Source organism: Nelumbo lutea, chromosome 8 (assembly GCF_056320005.1).
Source record: "Nelumbo lutea isolate HS-2025 chromosome 8, American lotus-T2T, whole genome shotgun sequence".
Classification (NCBI taxonomy): Eukaryota; Viridiplantae; Streptophyta; class Magnoliopsida; order Proteales; family Nelumbonaceae; genus Nelumbo; species Nelumbo lutea.
The window spans coordinates 40,894-62,622 of NC_142691.1; the positions used below are offsets into that span (position 1 = coordinate 40,894).

General features: G+C 41.3%; 1 protein-coding gene across 1 annotated transcript in view; it reads right to left on the bottom strand.

Annotated features, from left to right (window-relative positions):
* The window catches only part of LOC148842056 (uncharacterized), a 63,332-nt gene that overhangs the window by 24,872 nt on the left and 16,731 nt on the right, over positions 1–21,729 (bottom strand). Inside the window, exon 4 of the mRNA XM_088958781.1 lies at positions 11,050–11,173. Within this exon, the coding sequence (XP_088814907.1) occupies positions 11,050–11,173 (124 nt within the window). The remainder of the gene's footprint in view (positions 1–11,049; positions 11,174–21,729) is intronic.

A 21,729-nucleotide genomic window follows, 5' to 3' on the forward strand; every position in this document is an offset into this window, starting at 1 on the left:
GATTCTCAAAACTTCCACCTCACAAACCAGATCCATTTCCACTGTACTCGTTTCTCCCCCGAAAGCCAGATCCAAGACCCTACTGCCAGTCCCTCGTGAACTTACCTTACTCTTCGATGCATCGCCTAGAGCACTTACTCCATCCCCTTCAACCCCATCTGATTCAGCAGAACTAGTTGTCGTCAAGACCCTAGAACTCTCCTCTACCGCAACCCTACCTTTCGTGGCACCATCATCTGGTTCCAACAAAACCACTTGAGATTCATCCGGTATCGTATCTGGGCTTGTTTCAACCTTCAAACTTCTCAGACAATTTGATGAGCTCAGCTCTTCAGTGCAAACAAACCTTGTGGTCAGCCACTCCCAAACCTCTTTCTTCCTCTTTCCTAAACTGTTGTGGGGTTTTAAGACATGATTTTTAAGTCCAGCTACTTTTTTTGCCTTCAACTTGATTAGACGCACTAACCTTCCCCAACCTCCTTCTATATGACCCAACCCCTGCTAATCTTCATGAGCAAAAGACAAATCTTAGATTGCATTTTTCCGGCGATCCACCATGTTTGTCTTCTCTTGGAATTCACCGCATATCCGACTGTGTGGAAACCTTTTCTTTTCCCATCTGTCAAACTTCGGCTAAGGACGATGACGGACCCAAAATACCGTCCCCCATCATCCCCCCAACTTAACTAATGTGAGTCTTTAAAGAATCATGTGTCCTCTCTTTTATGGGCCTTAATGTCAGCCCACCTTCCAACATATGTTCTCCACGTATCTCTTTTGACAGACCCGGCCCAACTCCCTCTTTAATCCCAGCCTCCTTCACGTGACAACTTAAAGAGCCACGCAGATGGGCCTGATCCATTAGGCCCACCCGGTTTGACTCTCTCTTCTGGTTGAATTTAAATTCTCTTCTATCTGGACGTGTGCTTTCTTTAAAACTATTAATTAACACTTGGGCATATGAAAAGCCATCTGTCATTGCTTTTCGCCGTTTGGCATTCTCCACACTCTACCTTTGCTGTTCCAATTTGGTGAAACTTTTGTTCCCTAATGCCCCAACAAACCAGGAATTGCCGTATAAACGCTCCCTCTCCACCTGTTCATCTTCTTCCCTCCTACCTTCCTTCCCCAAAAAGGCTTCCATGGAGGTTGTCATCCACACAGAGTAGGAAGATGAACCATCTGTCACAAACTCCACCTTTCTGGGTATTTCTTCTGGTTTCACACCATTGAGCTTAGGCTGCTGAATCAAGATCACATGCACAAACACCGACCAACTGAGCACTGCAAATGGATGCCAAGGATTCAAAAACTTCTTCTTTCCACAGATGAAAGGGCAACCCAATTATTCTAACGATGATATTATCTTCAATACCAGCTTCTCTGGCATTAGACAGAGGGCACCATCTTGACACTGTCACATAACCCGAAGAGGAATTGATGTTTGTTGCATCTATCTCTTTCTCATTATCTAGTAAATTGACTAGAGCCTCACATTTTTCAAATGGGGTAATAATAATGGAGGTTTTTTTTTTATTTTTAACTCCATCATTACTGCTATGAACTTCCAATCCACTGGCTGCTGCTAGTTTGAATCACCAGTTTCTTTTTTCACTCCTCCATACCTCAGCCAGCAATCACCCTACTTCCCTGAGTACCCTTCCTATTACAATTGAGAGATCTTTTGGATCCTTCTGCTCCTCCATGACCTGGCAGACCTGCCCTGGTTCTACATGTTTGTCACTGTTGAAGCGGTCTCCCTTTCCTTGTTATAAGCCTGGGCTTCTTGCTGCTCACTCTGCTCCAAGAACTCTCTGAGAACTGTTAAAATCTCCTTCCATCCTTCACTTTCCCTTCCTTCAGGTAAGCATATAATCTGTTTTCCCTTTACTGAAAAATTCATAAAGTGTTATGAATCTTCCTCTAGCATTTGATTTCCTTTCAGCCTTAAACCCTCTATTTACCTTGATCTTTGTATTCTTATAGGTATCTTCTCTCCTCTGAGATAAGGCTTCTACCACAAACCCCTGAAACCATTCTATTACTTCTTTTCCCACTAACAGCACCATCAACACATTCATCTCCCTTACCTTCAAGGTGAGCTTACCTTGAGTTCTGTAGATCTCGAACAACAGAGTCTTGGGTTCCACCTTCACCATCTCCCAGTCTTGGTCAGTTCTGTAGCTCTTGAACCCATCCATGACCTATGCATCAGAATCATTGGGTGAGATGGGTCATAGGCGTTCTCTTAATTACATCTATGCTAGGGTAGAGACAACCTTTTAATTATGACATAGAAGTTTAAATGAAGAAGGGAATGTATTATTATTATTAATAATATATAACTAATATACTACAAAATATCTGTCCAAACCGGGCTTCAGGCTTTATATAGGTCAGGCTCAGGCTCCGGGCCTGTGAGCAGGTCTGCTCTAAACTGGCCAACCTGCTGAAGCCAGTGAATAGGCTTAGCATTCACAAGCTTTGTTACTTCCTTCTATGAGTGGTTTACACCTTGGGAGATTTGCATTCCTTCACTCTCCCCACCCCCACACACACAATGTGCATATATTTAATTACAAAAATATGTAGAATTCTCACCTCAATGGTCATCTCTCATCTACACCATACCCAGGCCACTCCTCTATGGTTCACTACAGAGCACAAGTGCCGAATAATGAATACAAGCAATCAGCATTGCAAAAGAGTTGACACCCAGGAGTTGCAAGGAAAATAAATAAATAATATACTATAATATATAATTAATTAATTAAACCTATTGCCAAAGATTGTCATGTTCTGCAAAGAGTGTACACCCTCTCAACTGGTGGTCACACAGTCAGTGTAGGAACAGGCAGTGTTTTAAAAGTAAAGGCACACTCCTTTTTTTAAGCAAGGCATAAAAATATAAAAATAAAAATAAAAACTATAAAATGATGTCAGAAATTTCAAAACAAATGCCAAAAAATTCAAAAATACAAAAAAAAATATTAAACATAATATGAATAAAAAATATAAATTGAAATTTTAAAAAATTTATTATCTAAAATTAAAATACATAAATATAATATGTAAAACGTATAAAGGATAAAATGATGTCAGAAATTTCAAAACAAATGCCAAAAAATTCAAAAATACAAAAAAAAAAATATTAAACATAATATGAATAAAAAATATAAATTGAAATTTTAAAAAATTTATTATCTAAAATTAAAATACATAAATATAATATGTAAAACGTATAAAGGCCAATACACTGGTAGGGATGTATCAGCCTATATGTTTGCTTGTCTTTTTTTTATAGTTTTTCTTTAAAACTGGTTCAGAGAGGTCGGTTTAAGGCTCATCGACACGTTGAACCAGGTCAGACCCCGAAACACCCCCTATAGGGGCATACGGGGAAGCCCCCGATATTGCATTCTTGATTAGGGGCTTAAATTGTTAACTCTCCCATATTAGGGGCTTAAATTGTTAACTCTCACATAAAAAAGTGAATGTTAAGCTTATTCTCCACAAGTCAAGTTGTGAATGTTAAGTTTATTCTCCACAAGTCAAGTTGAATCTTGACAGAAGTTATACGAGAGCAACTGGAACGGAATGGTGGGGTTATAAGAGATGCAAGTGCAAGTAAAGCAATTTTGTCACTCTATTCAGGCCCGACAGTACAAGGAATAGTTCTTCGAGCAGAAATTTCTGCACCCTATGGCTTGAAATTGGAGCATCACAAAAATTAAAGGATATTTTGGTGGAAGGGGATTTCAGGACAAACATTTAACTGTTAAATTGAGGGTAACCCAGGATATGGAGGTAAAGAAGTATACTAAGAGAAGAATGCTAGCTATGTTAAGAGCACAGATATGCTGGATCCCAAGAGAAAGGAACAATGTGGCAGATTCTTTAGCTAACAGGGTACCAACCAGGGCAAAGCATGTATTGTGGGCCTACCAATGTAAATGGTGTAGGCTGAAGTCTTAAAAGGGTATATGAGTGTAGCAGTGGCTAGCTGGGCTCATAATGTTTTACAATTATAATTTCATCATTCTTTTTATTTCTTTTTTATGGGTAACAGAAACTTCATCATTCTGTAATACTTTAAAGTCACAATTGACTATCAAAAACAAACATTCTTTGATGAAGTAAAGCCAATGTAATCATTGAAGAATTATCAATTAAAGTTGCAAAAATACACAAAGCCATTATAAGATGTGACATGAATAGGACCCTAGACATGTAATTGAGCAATAAAAAAATGGACCCAAATACTAAACCCAGCTGAACAGCTTATACTCAAAAATTGAATTAACTGCTTCAAGGTGTAAAGGATGCCAAACAATGGCATTGATTTGGAAGCATTAATACTTGTCATTTAATTTCTATACTAAAATAAAAAGTTATTAAAAAAAGTACATGAGGAAGGTGATAAAAAATCACCCAAGAGAAGAAAATAAAGCCCCCGACATCAAAAACAACTCATCACAACCTACAAGATCCCCGATCAATGATACAAAACTCAAATTAATGACCACAATCAACACCCCTTACACAACAGAACAAAGAAAAAATAACAACTTCAAAAACTCCACAATCAACTCCAAGATTATCCCTCCCTACCAAGATTCTCATCCTGACCTCTCCCTCAACCCATGTCTCTCCTCTTTAATGAAAATTTTCTTCATTACCAAAAGATAGGATTAATGCTCTCACGTAGAGGCAAACAGGAGTGCATGGATAGGGTAAGTTCACTCATCCTCCCAAAAAAATGGCAGAAAGAAAGAAAAAAAAGCCAAAAAAAAAGTGTAACTATTTTATTAATCAGAAGCATTTGCAACGTAACATCTCTAAAAAAGAGAAAATTAAGAAACCCATTAAGTAAAAAGATAGGATCCTTTTGGATGACAGGGAATGGTCAGCCAGAAGAATTCATATAGGCAATTAGAGGATAACAGGAGAAAGTTGGGACAGGACCAGGCCGTTTCTCATGGGAGAAACATGAATGACAGTGATCATAATGTCAGGCTGAAGTGTTTTTTTATATATATTTGGAGCCATTGCCGGTATGGCAAGTGGTACTTCAGCTTGGTTTGGAGGGTGATGGATAAGGTGGGATTTTGTGTATTTAGCTTTGCAAAGGGGAGATAATACTAGTTTTTTTTTTCATTTTTTGTATCTTTAGTATCACAAGTCCTCCTGATTTTGTCTCTTCTTTCATTTCTCTTCTTTGGCTTGTGCACTTTCCTCATAATCTTTGCTTAGATGCTTCAGCTTTTGGCGTTTCTCATCTTTAAGTAATTTGCTTAATCAATCAAAAGTGAGGTAGTTAAACTATGCACCGATAATGGATAAATAAAGGAAAAAAAATGAAAAAACAGTGTTTACAATTAAATTGGAGACTCGGTTCATGCAATAAAATCTAACTCACCAAAGATCGGACCACCAAACGCTGTGACACTTTGTCACGTTGTCAAAAAAGGAATGGAGATTCTAATTCACCCATAGGAGGCTTGGGGTGAGTGAGTTGTTTCTTTTGTAGTCGACGCTCAGATAGAGAGGTCTGGCAGATTTGGTTTCTAGAAAGGTGAGGTGGGGGTTGTTGAAGTTCGACCTGCCCTAGAATTCTGTCTTGTTCGTTGACTGTAAAGTAAAGTGAACAGCAAGAAGTAGAAGTAGGAGAGGAAAAAAGGTTTTCCCTAGATTCGGCCAGACCTGTTATTATATTATTAACTTACTGGAAAAGACTTAAGTGCCCTTATTTAAGTAAGAGTGAACTAACACCTGTTATTATATGATATATACCCCTTCACTAACACCACTAACACTCCCCCTCAAGTTGGGGAGTATATATCATATAATCCCAGCTTGTTACATATGTAGTCCACTCTCCCCAAACTCAAACCTTTTGAAAACAAGTCTGCCCACTGGTTTCCCGTACTAACATATGCAATTTCTATCACTCCATTCAGCACCTTCTCTCTCACAAAATGACAGTCAACTTCGATGTGCTTGGTTCTTTCATGAAACACCGGATTGGAAGAAATATGAACCGCTGCCTGATTGTCACAATAGAGCTTCATTAGAGTACTGATGTCATATCCTATCTCCTGTAGAAGGTTCCTTAGCCACACTAATTCACAAGCAGTATGCGCCATGGCCCTATATTCTGCTTCTGCACTGCTTCTTACTTTTCCACGTTACCAGGTTACCCCCCAGAAAAGTGCAATAGCCTGTGGTAGATCGTCTATCAGACATAGAACCTGCCCAATCAGCATCAGTGTACCCTTCTACTACCAGTTTTCCACCACTCCTGTACAACAAACCACGACCAGGAGCTCCTTTCAGATACCTCACGATCCTTAGCACTGCATTCCAATGTGGGACCAAAGGTTTATGCATGAACTGACTCACCACACTAACCGCAAATGAAATATCTGACCTAGTAATGGTTAGATAGTTTAGTTTGCCTACAAGTCGTCGGTATCTGCCAGGGTCTTCAAATACTTCACCTATATCACTGCTCAACCTCGTATTTGTTTCCATAGGTCTCTCAGTTGGTTTAGTACCCAGCAACCCTGTTTCTTCCAGTAAATCAAGCACATATTTCCTCTGACACAAATTAATGCTATGCTTAGATCTTGCTACCTCTATGCCCAAAAAGTATTTCAACTTGCCAAGGTCCTTTGTCTGAAAGTGTTCCTGTAAGAATGTCTTCAATCTGTCAATGCCCATTTTATCATTCACAATCACAACGATATCATCCACATACACCACCAATATTATTTTGCCTGTCGAAGAGTCAAGACTAAAGACAGAATGATCAACTTGGCATTGTTTCATACCAAACTTCTTGACCACCTCATTGAACCTACCAAACCATGCTCGAGGGGACTGTTTAAGTCCATATATAGCCTTCTTAAGTCTGCATACCTTACCATCCTCCCCCTAAGCAACAAACCCTGGTGGTTGCTCCACGTAGACCTCATCGAGCAAATCACCACGCAAAAAGGCATTTTTGATATCTAGCTGATGTAGAGGCCAATCATACATAGTTGCAAGGGAGATGACGACACGAACTGACCCTATCTTAGCAACCGGGGAGAATGTCTCTGTGTAGTCAATGCCATAGGTTTGGGAGTACCCTTTGGCAACCAGCCGCACCTTTAGGCGCTCAACACGACCATCTGGCAAATACTTAACACTATACACCCACTTACAACCAACAGCCTGCTTCCCAGGAGGAAGAGCAGTGAGGTCCCAAGTGTGATTATGATGCAGAGCAGAGAGCTCTTCTTCCATAGCACGGCACCACTCTGGAGAGGTAAGGGCTTCCTGGACATCCTTAGGAACAACGACGGAGGATAACAAAGAGATGAACTGGCGATGGGAGGCAGAGAGGTGAGTAAGTGAAACAAAATTGGAAATAGGGTGAAGGGTGCAGGTACGTTTACCTTTCCGGAAGGCAATAGGAAGATCTAGGTCGGAAGCTGGTGTTGGAGCTAGAGCTGGATCTGTCGACGATGATGAAGTCGGAGGAGCTATAGCCGGTACACGCGAGCGATGTGTATACACGTGACGAATGGGTGGACGGTCAACAGACGGTGGCACCGGAGGCAAGGACGTAGGCATGACTGGAACCAGAGGAGGTGGATCAGCCACAGGAAGAGGAAGAGGTGGTGGTGATGAGGAGGAAGCAGCGTCATCGGACCCCACGAAGAACGGGGTAGACTCGAAGAATGTAACATCAGCACATACCAAGGAACGACGAGAACTGGGATGATAACACTTGTACCCTTTCTGAGTTCGGGAATAGCCAAGGAAGATACACTTCAAGGAACGTGCATCTAACTTGTCAGTCTCGGGACCCAGATTATGAACGAAGCAGACACACCCAAATACCCGAGGAGGAAGCGGAAGCGGAGACATGTTGGGGAATAAAACACTAAAAGGAGAACGACCATCAAGAATAGACGTGGGCATCCGATTAATTAAGAAACAAGAGGTGAGCATTGCATCGCTCCAAAAGGTTTTGGGAACATTCATGTGGTGCATGAGGGAGCATGCTGTTTCTACAAGATGTCGGTTCTTTCTCTCAGCAACCCCATTTTGTTGCAGAGTGTAGGCACAGGAAGTTTGGTGTATAATGCCATGTTGGTCCAAGTATTCTTGAAAAGATGAAGACAAGTATTCACGACCATTATCAGAACGGAAAATTTTGATGTGAACGCCAAATTGATTACGAATCTCAGCATAAAATTTCTGGAAGATGGCAAATAATTTACTTCTTTCTTTCATTAAATAGAGCCACATCATTCTTGAACAATCATCAACAAAAATAACAAAATATTTGTATCCATTATATGACATCACTTTATAAGGGCCCCAAACATCTGAATGAATTAAAGAAAAAAGACTCGACACACGGTTATCGACCCTAGAACGAAAGGGAACACGATGGTGTTTCCCAAATTGACATGACTCATGATCTAAAACAGAAAGTTGACTCAATGAAGGGACTAAGGACTGCAACACTTTCAGCAAAGGATGACCAAATCTACAATGCCACTGGAGAGGAGAAATGGATGACTGAAGGGTCGTTGACGTTCTTCCACCACCATCAAGATAATACAGTCCACCGGCTTCATGCCCTCCACCAATCTTCATCCCCGTCTTGAAATCCTAAAAAACACACATAGAGGGGTAAAATGTGATGGAGCACTTAAGAGACTTGGTCAACTTACTAACAAACATGAGATTAAATGGAAGCTTAGGTACAAATAAAACAGAGGATAGGGATACAAGGTCTAGGTCAACATTACCAACACCACAGATAGATGATGTGGAGCCATTAGCAAGGGTAACAGATTGTGATGTTGAGCAATGGGTGAGAGATGAAAACACACCTGAAGTTCCCGTCATGTGATCGGAGGCTCCAGAGTCAATAATCCAAGGGTTGGGTGTGGATGCCAAACAAGCCATACCTGAGTGTGCAAAGGTAGTTGTGTTCTGCTGCGACTTGGATTGAACAAACATTTCATACTCATCCCGAGGAACACTCACCATCTCCTTGCCTAGACCATCTAAGGGAGTAGAAGGCATCAGATCAGCTGCCCGGTTCTCCAGTCTAGAGCTGAAACTGGTGTCACTAGTCATGGCATGGTTGGCCCACGTCGAGGGAGGACCATGTAAGTCATAGCAGTAGTTAATAGTATGTCCATCCAAACCACAATGAGTATACTTCCGTGGACCCGAGCCACATCCTCTTCCACGAGCTCCCCCTGAATCTCTACCTCCAGTACGACCACCACCACGGATATGTGTAGGTCCACCACTACCACTCCTACCAGGTTGGGCTCCTCGAGCCCCACTTCTGCCACCTCGACCTCTCGATACTGCAAATGTTGATTTATCTGAGACATTAGAATCCATAGATCCAATGGAAGCCCTCCGAAGACGAGCAAACACCTCCTCTAAAGATGGAAGAGCAGATCCCCCTAGTATATGGTCTCGTACTGGTTCATACTCAGACTTCAGCTCCACCAGAAACCGTGACACACCAAGCTGCTCTCGCTGTTGCTGTTGAACTTTAACATCATAAGTGAGAGGATGATAGACGTTTAACTCATTACGGATATTTCTCACACATGCATAGTACTCCTCAAGGCTCTGATTTCCCTATTGTAGATTGAAGTATTACTGATACAGTTGATATACCCTAGTGGTATTATCTTGACCTGAATACAGTTTCTTAGCATGATCCCACACCTCTTTGGCTGTGTCAAGAAACATGAAGTTCACATTGATTCTGGGTTCCATACTGTTCCACAACCATGTGATGATCTGTGCATCTTCCTGTTCCCAGTCTTCATACTCCTGAGAATTAGTGGGGGGTTTCTCCTCTCTTATGTGCTTCACTTTCTTCTTCGCCTTCAGAAAAACCTCTACAGACTTGGCCCAAGGGATATAGATCTCTCCATTCAGTTTAATGGAGGTCATTTGGACATTCAGGTAGTCAGTAGATATCATGACACTAGGTTTACTATCACTGTTATCTGACATTGCCGAACTCCCTTATCACTGAATTCTGAGCACTACACACTGCACACTACACACAATCACTTCACCGAAATCTGCACACTGATTTCAACAGTAATAATTGCTAAGAACTGCAACACCACAAACCCTACTCACCGAAATCTGCACCCTGATTTCAGCAATATTAAATGCGGAAAACTGCAACACCACAAACCCTACTCACCGAAGTTTGCACACTAATTTCAGCAATATTAAATGCTGAAAACCACACTTGTAACACCACAAACCCTAATCCACAGCTACCGGAAGTTTCACCATTAAGTAGACACTATTGCCCTTTGAATCACACACAAACCAGAATAAACCCTAGCATAAACCCTAGCATACTGCAATCTGAAAACCCATCATACGAACTGTACTACACCTCTCATGTATTCCATAACAGAAAATATGCATAAAAAGAAACTTTACCTCATCGCCTGAAGGCCAACCACACGAAGGACTAAGACACCACTGCACCACACGTACCAGCCCTAATTAGGGCTTAGAAACCATAGCAACCAATCACCAACGACACAATCGGAGGCATAGGAACCTCCACGGGAAGAAGGCGACACTCCTTTTCAGCCCTTTTCCAAGTCTCCTTTTCAGCCCTTTCCCTAGATTCGGCCAGACCTATTATTATATTATTAACTTATTGGAAAAGACTTAAGTACCCTTATTTAAGTAAGAGGCACTCAAACTAACATAACAGTACACATCAACATTTTCAACAAGTGCAAAGACCAAAATACCCCTTCACTAACACCACTAACAGGGGTCAAGTCAGGGGTCGGCTTGTGATCTAATTGGGTGTTTGAGCTGGGCGTGGAATGTTTTGAGCTTTTGCTTGTTTGGTGTTGATCTGTTGTTGTTTGTAGTGATTGTGGTGATTTCTTATCACCGTTTGCTCTCCTCTCTTTCTTCTTTCCTCAAAAAAAAAAATTCTTCATTTATCTTCAAAAGAAATGAAACCTAATTCACCTCAACTACATAATCCAACTGTAAAAGAACTGGGACAGGCGAACCAAGAGTAGGCATTATGATCCCTGCTCTTTCCTGGGCCTTGTGATCCAAAACCTCCAATTTGAAAAGAAGAGCCACGAACCTGTTTTGGCATGCATATGCACAAACAATTACCACTGGTGACAAGAGAAATATCAATTTTAGAAAAGGAAAAAAAAGGCAGCAAGAATTGTTCAATGGTTTCAAAGAAAACAATTTCCAAAACAATATTTTGTAATCACCTAATACAAGTATTTCTAGGTTGTGGACTGTACATACTCCTATGGACACGAACACCAAAAGGTAGCTTCTTACATGCACGTTGGTCTCCATCAACTGAGACCTCGGAATTTAGAATTTATATATTACAAAATTAAAATGAATTAAAGAAAAAGGTGTAAACAAGTGGTTGAGCTCAAGTGCTACACATGGCAGCATATGCAAGAGAAAAAATAAAACATTAAACAAGTTTAGGCCCAATAACTAAGAACTTAAGACCAAATATGACTAACATAAACACTAAAAACAGCCGAACCAACACTCCCCCTCAAGCTAAGCATGGATGTCAGTCATGTTTAGCATGCCAAGTAAGTCTAAGAACTTCGTTGAAGCTAGTCCTTTAGTTAACATATCCACAATCTGCATCTCGGAAGGAGTATAAGGAATGCAGAGTTCTCCTGAAACGATTCTTTCTCTAACGAAGTGCCGGTCAATCTCAATGTGCTTCGTCCTATCATGTTGCACGGGGTTATTTGCAATGATGGTGGCAGCCATGTTGTCATAGTACAGCCTGAGTGGACACTCGACCTTTACCCCGAGCTCAACAAGAAGGGTCCTAAGCCACAGTAATTCAGCAACACCATGAGCCATAGCTCAATATTCAGCCTCTGCACTTGATCTAGCAACCACATTCTGCTTTTTACTTCGCCATGTAACCAGATTTCCTCCAACAAACGTGCAATACCTAGAAGTAGACTTCCTGTCGCCAACATAGCCAGCCCAATCTGGATCAGCATACGCTTCAATTTCAATTTTATTGTGTTTTTTGAACAGAATTCCTTTCCCTGGGCAAGTCTTCAAGTACCTAAGAATTCTTTCCACTGCTCTCATACGAGGAATCTTTGGAGAGTGCATGAACTGGCTGACAACATGTACAGCATAAGCAATATCTGGTCGAGTGAGAGACAGATATATCAAATTCCCTACCAGTTTTTGGTATCTTTCTTTATCAAGGTAGTCATCTCCAACTGATTCCTGTAGACCATGGTTTTGTTCTATTGGAGTATCTGCTGGTCTACACTCCATCATACATGTCTCCCCTAGAAGGTCAAGGACATACTTCCGCTGACATATATAGATGCCCTCTTGTGACCTAGCAACTTCAATTCCAAGGAAGTATCTCAGATGGCCCAAGTCTTTGATCTCAAACTCAGAAGCCAAGAACTCCTTTAATCTTTTTATCTCTTCCAGATCATCCCCTGTAATCACCATACCATCCACATAGGTGATGAGTATCATAAGTTGGCTATTTTGTTTCCTTATGAACAAAGTATGATCTGCACCACTCTGAGTGTATCCCACTCTCTTCATGGCCCCACAAAGTCTCTCAAACCAAGCCCAGGGAGATTGCTTAAGGCCATATAATGCTTTCCTCAGTTTACATACTTTCCCATCAAAGCCAAAACCTGGTGGAGGATCCATGAATACCTCTTCACATAGGTCACCATTTAGAAAAGCGTTCTTCACATCCAACTAATGTAGCTCCCATGAGAAATTTAGAGCTAATGACAATAAGACCCGGGTTGTGCTGAGCTTCGCGACTAGAGCAAAGGTCTCTTTGTAGTCAATCCCTTCCTTTTGAGTAAACCCCTTTGCCACAAGTCTGGCCTTGTATCTTTCAATGGACCCGTCCTCCCATGCATTACAGTGAACACCCACTTGCATCCCATAGTGCTCTTCCCTTCTGGTAGATCCACTAATTCCCAAGTCCTTGCTTTCATTAAGGCTTTCATTTCTTCATTCATAGCCTCTTTCCATCTTAGATTAGACACTGCCTCTAAGTACCTAGTAGGAACATGCACGGAGAAGACACAAAGGAATAATAACGAGGAGATAAACGTGAGTAAGAAACAAATTCAGCAATGGGGTGTCGGATAGTACAAGAACGGGTAGACTTACAAAGAGCAATAGGGAGATCCAAATAAGAAGTATGGGTGATAGGATTACCTAGAGCTGCTGAGGCAGATTGATCTGAGTCCGATTGATTGCTGCCATGAGTTAGAGGGTCTTTTTTTCCTTCTGTTGTAGGTGATTCTTATATCTTTTTGTTGCTTACTGGTGTCCTCAGTTACATCTGCAACATCAAGAGTGGTAATAGGTGCAATGGTAGCCTCACTAGGTTCACTCGGGATGCTTCAACTAGGAGGATCAGGAGGAGAAGATGGAAGGCCCGAGGCAAAAAGACGCACAAAAAAGGAGGGGAAAGAAGAACCCTCTTCCATCCCACTAGTCTCCCCCTGAAGAGGATTCTGGGAAGAATGAAAATAGGAGTGAGACTCAAAAAATACCACATCTTTTGTGACGTATTTCTTCTTGGTGACGGGATCATAACACTTGTAACCTTTCTGTGTAGGAGGGTACCCAAGAAAGATTCCTTTCGTAGCCCTAGGATCCAACTTGGTCTTCTTTGGATCCTTTACATGTATAAAACATACACAACCAAAGACTCTAGGTGGAAGAGGAAAGTCAAGAAGATTAGGGCAAAGGACAGAGAAATGAGTTTTCATACCCAACACCTTGGATGGCATCCGATTTATCAGATATGACGTGGTAAGGACTGCTTGAGACCAGTAGTGCTTGGGAACCTTGTGCTGAAATAATAAAGCTCGAGCGGACTCCAATAAGTGTATTTTTGCGCTCAGCAACCCCATTCTGTTAAGGGGTACTAGCACAAGATGACTGATATAGCATGCTAGCATCTTCCATTAACAGGTTCAAGGATCTTTCAAAATATTTAGCAACATTGTCTGAACGAAATTTCTTAATCTTGTCAAATTGAGTTTCAATCATTTTACAAAATGCCATGGTTATCCGTGGCACTTCATCACATCCTTTTAACAAGTAGATCCATGTGCATCGTGAGTAGTGATCAATAAAACTGATAAAGTAACGAAAGCCATCCACAGAAACAAGGGGTGAAGGGCCCCAAACATCAGAATGGACCAAATCAAAAGGAGCTTGAATTTCATTACTAGAAATTGGATAGAGTTCTACATTGTTTTGACAACTGACACACTTCACAAACTAAACTCTTACTCGAAATACCCTTGAATAATTCAGGAAACATCCCTTGCAATGATGAAAAAGGTAAATGACCTAGCCTAGCATGCCACAAGTGAAACCTAGCTATTGACTCCTCATTATTCTGACTACCGGTAGCAGATGATTGTAAGGCCGAACTTATGTCAGCATCAAAATAGTAGAGACCTCCACACTCATGACCGCTCCCAACCGTTCTCTTCGTCAATCTGTCCTAACAGACACAATGAGTAGGAAAGAAAGTTACGCTATAGTTTAAATTCTTGGTAAGCTTCAAAAGAGATAAGAGATTGGAAGTAAGATTTGGAACATGTAGAACAGATTTAAGAGAAAGGTTCTTGCTTAGGTCAACCCCACCCCCCTTCCCAGAGATGGTGGAGAGAGAACCATCAGCAACTCTCATCTTATCTTGGCCAGACATCAATTGGTAAGAAGAAAATAAAGAGGACATGTGTGTCATGTGGTCAGTTGCACCGAAATTAATAACCCAAGAAGTAGAGTCTATAAAACTAGTTGTGCTATAAGCAGAGACAATACCTGATCTGGCAAGAGAGGTGGAAGCAAGGGAATTAGTCCTTAGACGGGTTAGGGCCCGGCTAAGGACCTCTACCTCATCAGCAGTGAAACCCAAGGACCCGGATGTGGAGGAATTAGCAGTCTGTCCCATGGGAGAAGATGCAACTGTAGATGTGTTCTTCGAGCTATCACCACTATGACTAGTAACATGGTTCCCAATTGTTGTTTGATTGTTCTGGGGCTTCTAGTCTTTCTTTAATGCAGCTGGTTTCAGATGAGGATAAAGAATGCAACAAGTCTCTTTTACATGCCTTTCACCACCACAATGAGAGCACTTAAGATGCCTCTTGTCTGAATGCTTGCTCCCCTTTTGATTTGAAGGAATCAGGGCTGAATGTTCAACAAGCTGTTCAGCTGGCTGTATTTGAGTGTCAACTTGCATCTCTTTCCTCCTAACCTCTTCATTCCTTATTAGATAATAGACATGGTGTAAATCTGGCATTTCATCCCTTCCCAGAATTTGAGACCTTATGCTCTCATACATTGGGTCTAAACTAGCCAAGAACTTAAAGGCTCTACCCTCTTCAATTTGTTTGTCATGCCTCTCCTTGTCTTTTGCATTCTCCCAATCAAGAATAAGATGACGATCAAGTTCTTCCCATAGTCCTTCTAGGGTTGCAAAATACGTTGCAACTGTCATATTTCCTTGTCTCAATGCAGCAATGTCTTGGTTCAGTCTATAAATTTTGGCATTGTTCTTTCTTAGTCCATAAGTTTTAGAGACTTTCTCCCAAATCTTGGCAGCGGTAGGAAAGTGTTAAACAGTCTTGGCCACTCTTGGAGTCATTGAAGCAAGCAATCAGGACATCACAGTAGCATTTTCCTTATGCCATACTACATACTCCGCACTACCCACAACAGGTTCCTTCTTCTGCCCATCTAAATAACCCGTAAGTTCCCGGGAAGTAATGAAGAACATGGCTGAAACAGACCATTCTCTGAAGTTATATTCATCCAACAATACACTAGTGATCTGCAAGCTGTGCAGATTTGGATTTTCCAGACTAGGAGACCTCCCACCAGTTCTATTATCCCTAGAAGACACTTCTCCCAATATTGAAGACATCTCCTTCCTCTTACAGTGATCACAATTGAAAACTCAGTACAAAGAACACTATTTCAGACTTACCGAAGCTGTTGCAGGTCTGAAAACCCCTTGTAACAGGTCTGAAACCAAGAACAGTCCGCCTCTGTACTGTGCTGAACTCTTCTGGACTAGACTGGGCTTTGATTTCTGCTGTCGTAGACTGGGATCACCCTTATGATCTATACTAGGACTGTCGAAGTCGATCCTTCCACCTAGATCTGTTCCACACAGATCTCTCTTAGCAACCGAATGGCTACTACCTGCTGCAAGGTGTCTAGTAGGGCATCGGTTTCTGGAACAAACTCCCCTTGGGCCCTACAACCAAGGGAAACCCTAGATACAGACCTTGTTGTGTTATGCGGTCAGCCCTATGGTTGCTTCACAGCAACCAAGATAAGAGAGAGAGAGGAAAAAAGAAATAGAGAAGAGCAGAGAAAGGTGGCAGCTGTAACCAGACAAACGAATTAGTGCTCTGATTCCAGCTGAAGAAGAAGAAGAAGAAGAAAGAAGAAGAAGAAGAAGAAGAAGAAGAAGAAGTTTTGAGAAAGGTGGCATACTCACTTCAGTCGGCCCTACAATCTTATATAGATGATTATAAAATAATGTTACATGAATGGACTAGAATGCCCCTGATTAGTGATGGGACACCTAGACAAATAAAAAAAATAAAACATTAAACAAGTTTAGGCCCAATAACTAAGAACTTAAGACACAAATATGACTAACATAAAACTAAAAACAGCCGAACCAACACCTAATTTCCCTAATATTTCCACAACATATTTCCATTTCCATGAGTAGCAACACGAAATTTTACTGGATCGACATTTCCCCAATGAACACTACCAGACCTACGTGGAGCACAAGAGAGTATCCACGACATATTTCCATTTTCACTTCCATGGGTAGCAACATGTAATTTTACTAGAATTGACATATTCCTTTTGAACACCACCAGTACTATGTGGAGTACAAGAGATAGTATTATAACATAGGTTGGTGACAATATTGTAGATATGTGAAGTAACAAGTTATTGTCCACCTAACTTACATGATTACAACTTTGAGCTAGCTCAATATTCATTTCAAACATGAAATTAAATAATAGTTTTTGTTTCTGTAGTAGATTATTTGGTTGATCTGCATTTTCTATGAGTTTAAATTTTGCTTTAACTAATTCTATATATCATGAAGTTCTAAAGCTTAAGGTTTACAAGGCAACTTCAGAACGTATTCTTTTGTCTATAACCCTAGTTTCTTAGTTTTGTTTAATATCTTGGAACAAGATAATAATTTAAAAAGGTGTGCTTATGCTTCTTTTGTCATTTCATAAAATACCATTCCATATTTTGCATATTTTACAATGTTTCCACCATGTCTATAATTTTTACAATATTTCCATACGATATTTCCAACATGTTTCTTATATTTGGATGTCAGACATTTCCACCGACATCGACATATTCACTATGTATAGGATCCTCCAAATAGTGTAGAAAGAGTATTTCAAGACTCCTCCAGTCCAGCCAAGGGGTAAGTTACTTTAGAAGTATGATGGAATCACTATCTTGTGATGCCTATGGGAGGAGAAGAATGAAACAATCTTTAAGGAAGAAGCCTGCACCAAGGGTGAAATTATTAAGAATATCATGATTAGGGTGGTCCATTGGGTAAAGGTTTTACCATGCATAAACAGTAGAAAGCCTTATGTGCTGATTCGGCCAAGCTTCTTGTGAAAGGAAGAGGAGAAAGTTGGGGGTTTCAGCAATAGACAAAGGAAAGGGAAGAAAAGGAGAAGGTTGACTAGGATAGTGATGCATAACCCTAGCCGCCAGCCCCTCATTCTATTTATAATTAACTTAAATATGAGATATTACAAAGATGCCCCTAGTAAGGCGACAACTCAAACTAAGTACCTACAATTCTTTTAAAAATAAAAAACTAATGGGCTCAAGGCCCAACAACTTCTTAATTTAAAAGAAAACAAACTAAACATAAATCGTCCCACTCAACACTCCCCCTCAAGTTGGGAATAGATGTCACACATTCCCAACTTGCGTAGAACATGTTCCAGCTTATTCTTCGCAACGCCTTTTGTGAGAATATCAACAAACTGCAGATCAGAAGAAATGTATGGAAGACAAACTTCTCCAGAAGTTACCCTTTCTCTGATAAAATGTCTATCTACTTCAATGTGCTTAGTTCAGTCATGCTGGACTGGATTATGGGCAATATTGATTGCTACCTGGTTATCGCAGTATAGCATCATAGGTTCTTCTGCCTGTACACCGATTTCTTCTAACAGAGAGCGGATCCAGAGAAGTTCTAAAACTCCATGTATCATGGCCCTATATTCCGCTTCTGCACTTGATCTTGCTACAACTGTTTGTTTTTTACTCTTCCATGAGACTAGGTTACCCCCAACTAGGGTGCACACTCCTGAAGTTGATCTTCTGTCATCAAGGCATCCTGCCCAATCCGCATCTGTATAGGTCTCTAGCTTCAGTTGTCCATGATCAGTAAACAATATGTCTCTGCCAGGATGTCCCTTCAAATAAGCAAGGATCCTGTCAACTGCCTTCCAATGCTAGTCTCGTGGAGCATGCATGTATTGACTCACTACACTTACTACATAGGAGATGTCCGGTCTTGTCATACACAAGTATAGTAGCTGACCCACAAGTCTTTGGTATCTCCCAAGGTCCTTCACTGGTTCACCTTCTGATGCACTGATTCTATGGTTCTGATCAATGGGGGTGCTAGCTACCTTTGTTCCAAGCTTCCCTGTCTCTTGGAGAAGGTCCAAGACATACTTCCTTTGAGAGATAAAAATTCCATGTTTCGATCTTGCAACTTCGATGCCTAAGAAATATCTTAGTTCTCCAAGATCGTTAATCTCAAATTCCTTATGCAGGTTCCTCTTCAGAATATCAATCTCACTCAGATCATTCCTAGTGACAACAATGTCATCCACATAAACAATTAGGATTGACACCAAAGATCCCCTGCATTTCACAAACAATGTGTGATCGGATTGAGTTTGAGTGTAGCCAAAAACAATCAGGGCCTTTCTGAATCTGTCAAACCATGCTCTGGGAGATTGTTTCAAGCCATATAGTGACTTCTTCAGCTTGCATACATTTCCCTTTTCAGCATTATCATAAAAACCAGTTGGAAGATCCATATACACCTCTTCTTGCAGATCCCCATTTAGGAAAGCATTCTTTACATCCAGTTGAAACAAGGGCCAAGAGTATGAGGAAGCAAGAAAAAGGAGTATCCGAACAGAGGTCATCTTTGCAACTGGCGCAAATGTCTCTAGATAATCAATGCCATAGGTCTGTGTGTACCCTTTTGCAACAAGTCTTGCCTTGTACCTCTCTATACTTCCATCGGCCTTATACTTTACTGTGTAAACCCATCTGCATCCAACTGTCTCCTTGCCTTCTGGTAGGCCCACAATCTCCCATGTTTGATTCTTAATCAAAGCCTCCATCTCTTCCTGCATAGCTGTCTTCCACTCAGGTTTGGAGAGAGCCTCACTAACACCCTTGGGTATAGACACTGAATCAAGAGAAGAGAGTAAAGCACAATAGGAAGGAGAAAGTCCACTGTAGGATAAGTACTGTGAGAAAAAATGAGCAGTGCATTTTCTCTTCCCTTTTCTAAGTGCAATTGGGAGATCAAGGTTATCTGTAACAGTGTCAGTAGGATCAATGGGAACTAAAATAGTAGTGGGATCAAGAGGAATACCTGAATCCGTATCAGCCGAATCTGGAGTCTCCAAGGGATCAGCAAGAAGTGGTGTCAGTTTTGTTGTAGTGGAATCAACCGCCTTATGGAGTCTCTGTCGTGAGTAATGCTGTGAAATGGAACGCAAAGGAGGTGGCAAGGTGGGTGACATCGGGTGGTGGTCAAGCATAGGAGTAGACACAGGGACTGGAACTGGGAGAGGGATAGACTACTGACTTACTTCCCCAAAACACTCCCCCTGAGAAGGATCCTTTGAGAAGAAGTACGTAGATTCAAAAAAGGTAACATCCATAGTAACATACAGGTTCCCAGAGACTGGATCATAGCAGCGGTACCCTTTCTGATTCTCTGCATATCCAAGGAAAACACATTTCTTTGCCTTGGGGTCAAGCTTCGAACGGTAAGGGCCAAGAATATGCGCAAAGCAGACACATCCAAACACCCTCAGAGGAATATGAAACATCACCCCCTGAGGAACATACCGGTTCCCAGAGACTGGATCATAGCAGCGGTACCCTTTTTGATTCTCTGCATATCCAAGGAAAACACGTTTATTTGCCTTGGGGTCAAGCTTCAAACGGTAAGGGCCAAAAATATGCGCAAAGCAGACACATCCAAACACCCTTAGAGAAATATGAAACATCTCCCCCGAGGAAAAAGAAGGCTGAATGGGGTCCTAAATCCGAGTACACGAGAGGGCACCCTGTTAATCAAATATACTGCCGTGATAACTGCATCACCCCAAAAACGAACTGGAACTGTGGCTGTGATCATCATGCTTCTTGCCGTCTCAACGATGTGTCTGTTCTTCCTCTCTGCAACACCATTCTGTTGTGGACTATAGGAGAAACTGCTCTGATGGACAACACCATACTCCAACAGATATGAGGCAAGATGTCTCTCAAAATATTCCCTAGCATTGTCAGATCTGAACATCTTTATTCTCATCCCAAACTGTGTTAGTACCATCTGGTGGAATTGCCTCACCAAGGATGGTACTTCATCGCATGATTTCATCAGGTAAATCCAGGAATATCGAGAGAAAACATCCACAAACAGGAGAAAATAGCGATAGCCGCCCATAGAGGGAACATGATAAGGGTCCCACACATCCGAATGAATAACATCAAAGGGAGAAGAACATCTTTTATTACTAGGTTTAAAAGAGTGTCTACAATGCTTTCCAAGTTCACAACCCTCACACTTCAAACTTGACAAACTCACAGACTCAAACAGTTTTGGAAACAAACAACTCAAAGAAGAAAATGATAAATGACCTAGACGGTTGTGCCAAAGCATAATCTGACCCACAGATTTTGACTCACTGTCTCTGCAAACATGATGGCTTTGGTGAAGAGGAGGAGCATCCAGGAGGAAGATTCCATTCACTTCACAACCACTAATCGTCCTCTGAATCCAGATCCTGCAAAATACAGCGCCCAGGAGAAAAAATTACTGAGCAGTTCATATTCTTAGTCAAACTACTAACAGATAACAAATTAGTAGTCAATCTAAGAACATGGAGGACAGAGGGTAAACAAATAGAATCATTAATCTTGACAGATCCCTTCCCAGCAATAGGAACATGGGATCCATCAGCTGTGGAGACCCTATCTCTGCCAGAACAGAGCTGATAAGAGGAGAAACAATGGGTCATATGCTCTGAGGCTCCAGAGTCTATAATGCATGGAGATCTCTCCTTACCTGAAGCAGAAACATAGTTTGCAGTGACATGTGAACTACCTGTGTGGGCAAACGAGGTAGAGTGAGCTCCACCTATGCTACTTGTACCTTGTTGTCCGCTTACGGCTGAACTGGAACTAGTTGTATCCCTCTGATTCAGAAGTAACCCAAACCTCTCAAGCTCGGCCCTTATTGCAACAACTGCAACGGACTCCAAAGCAGTTGAAGTAGGGGGGGCCGGA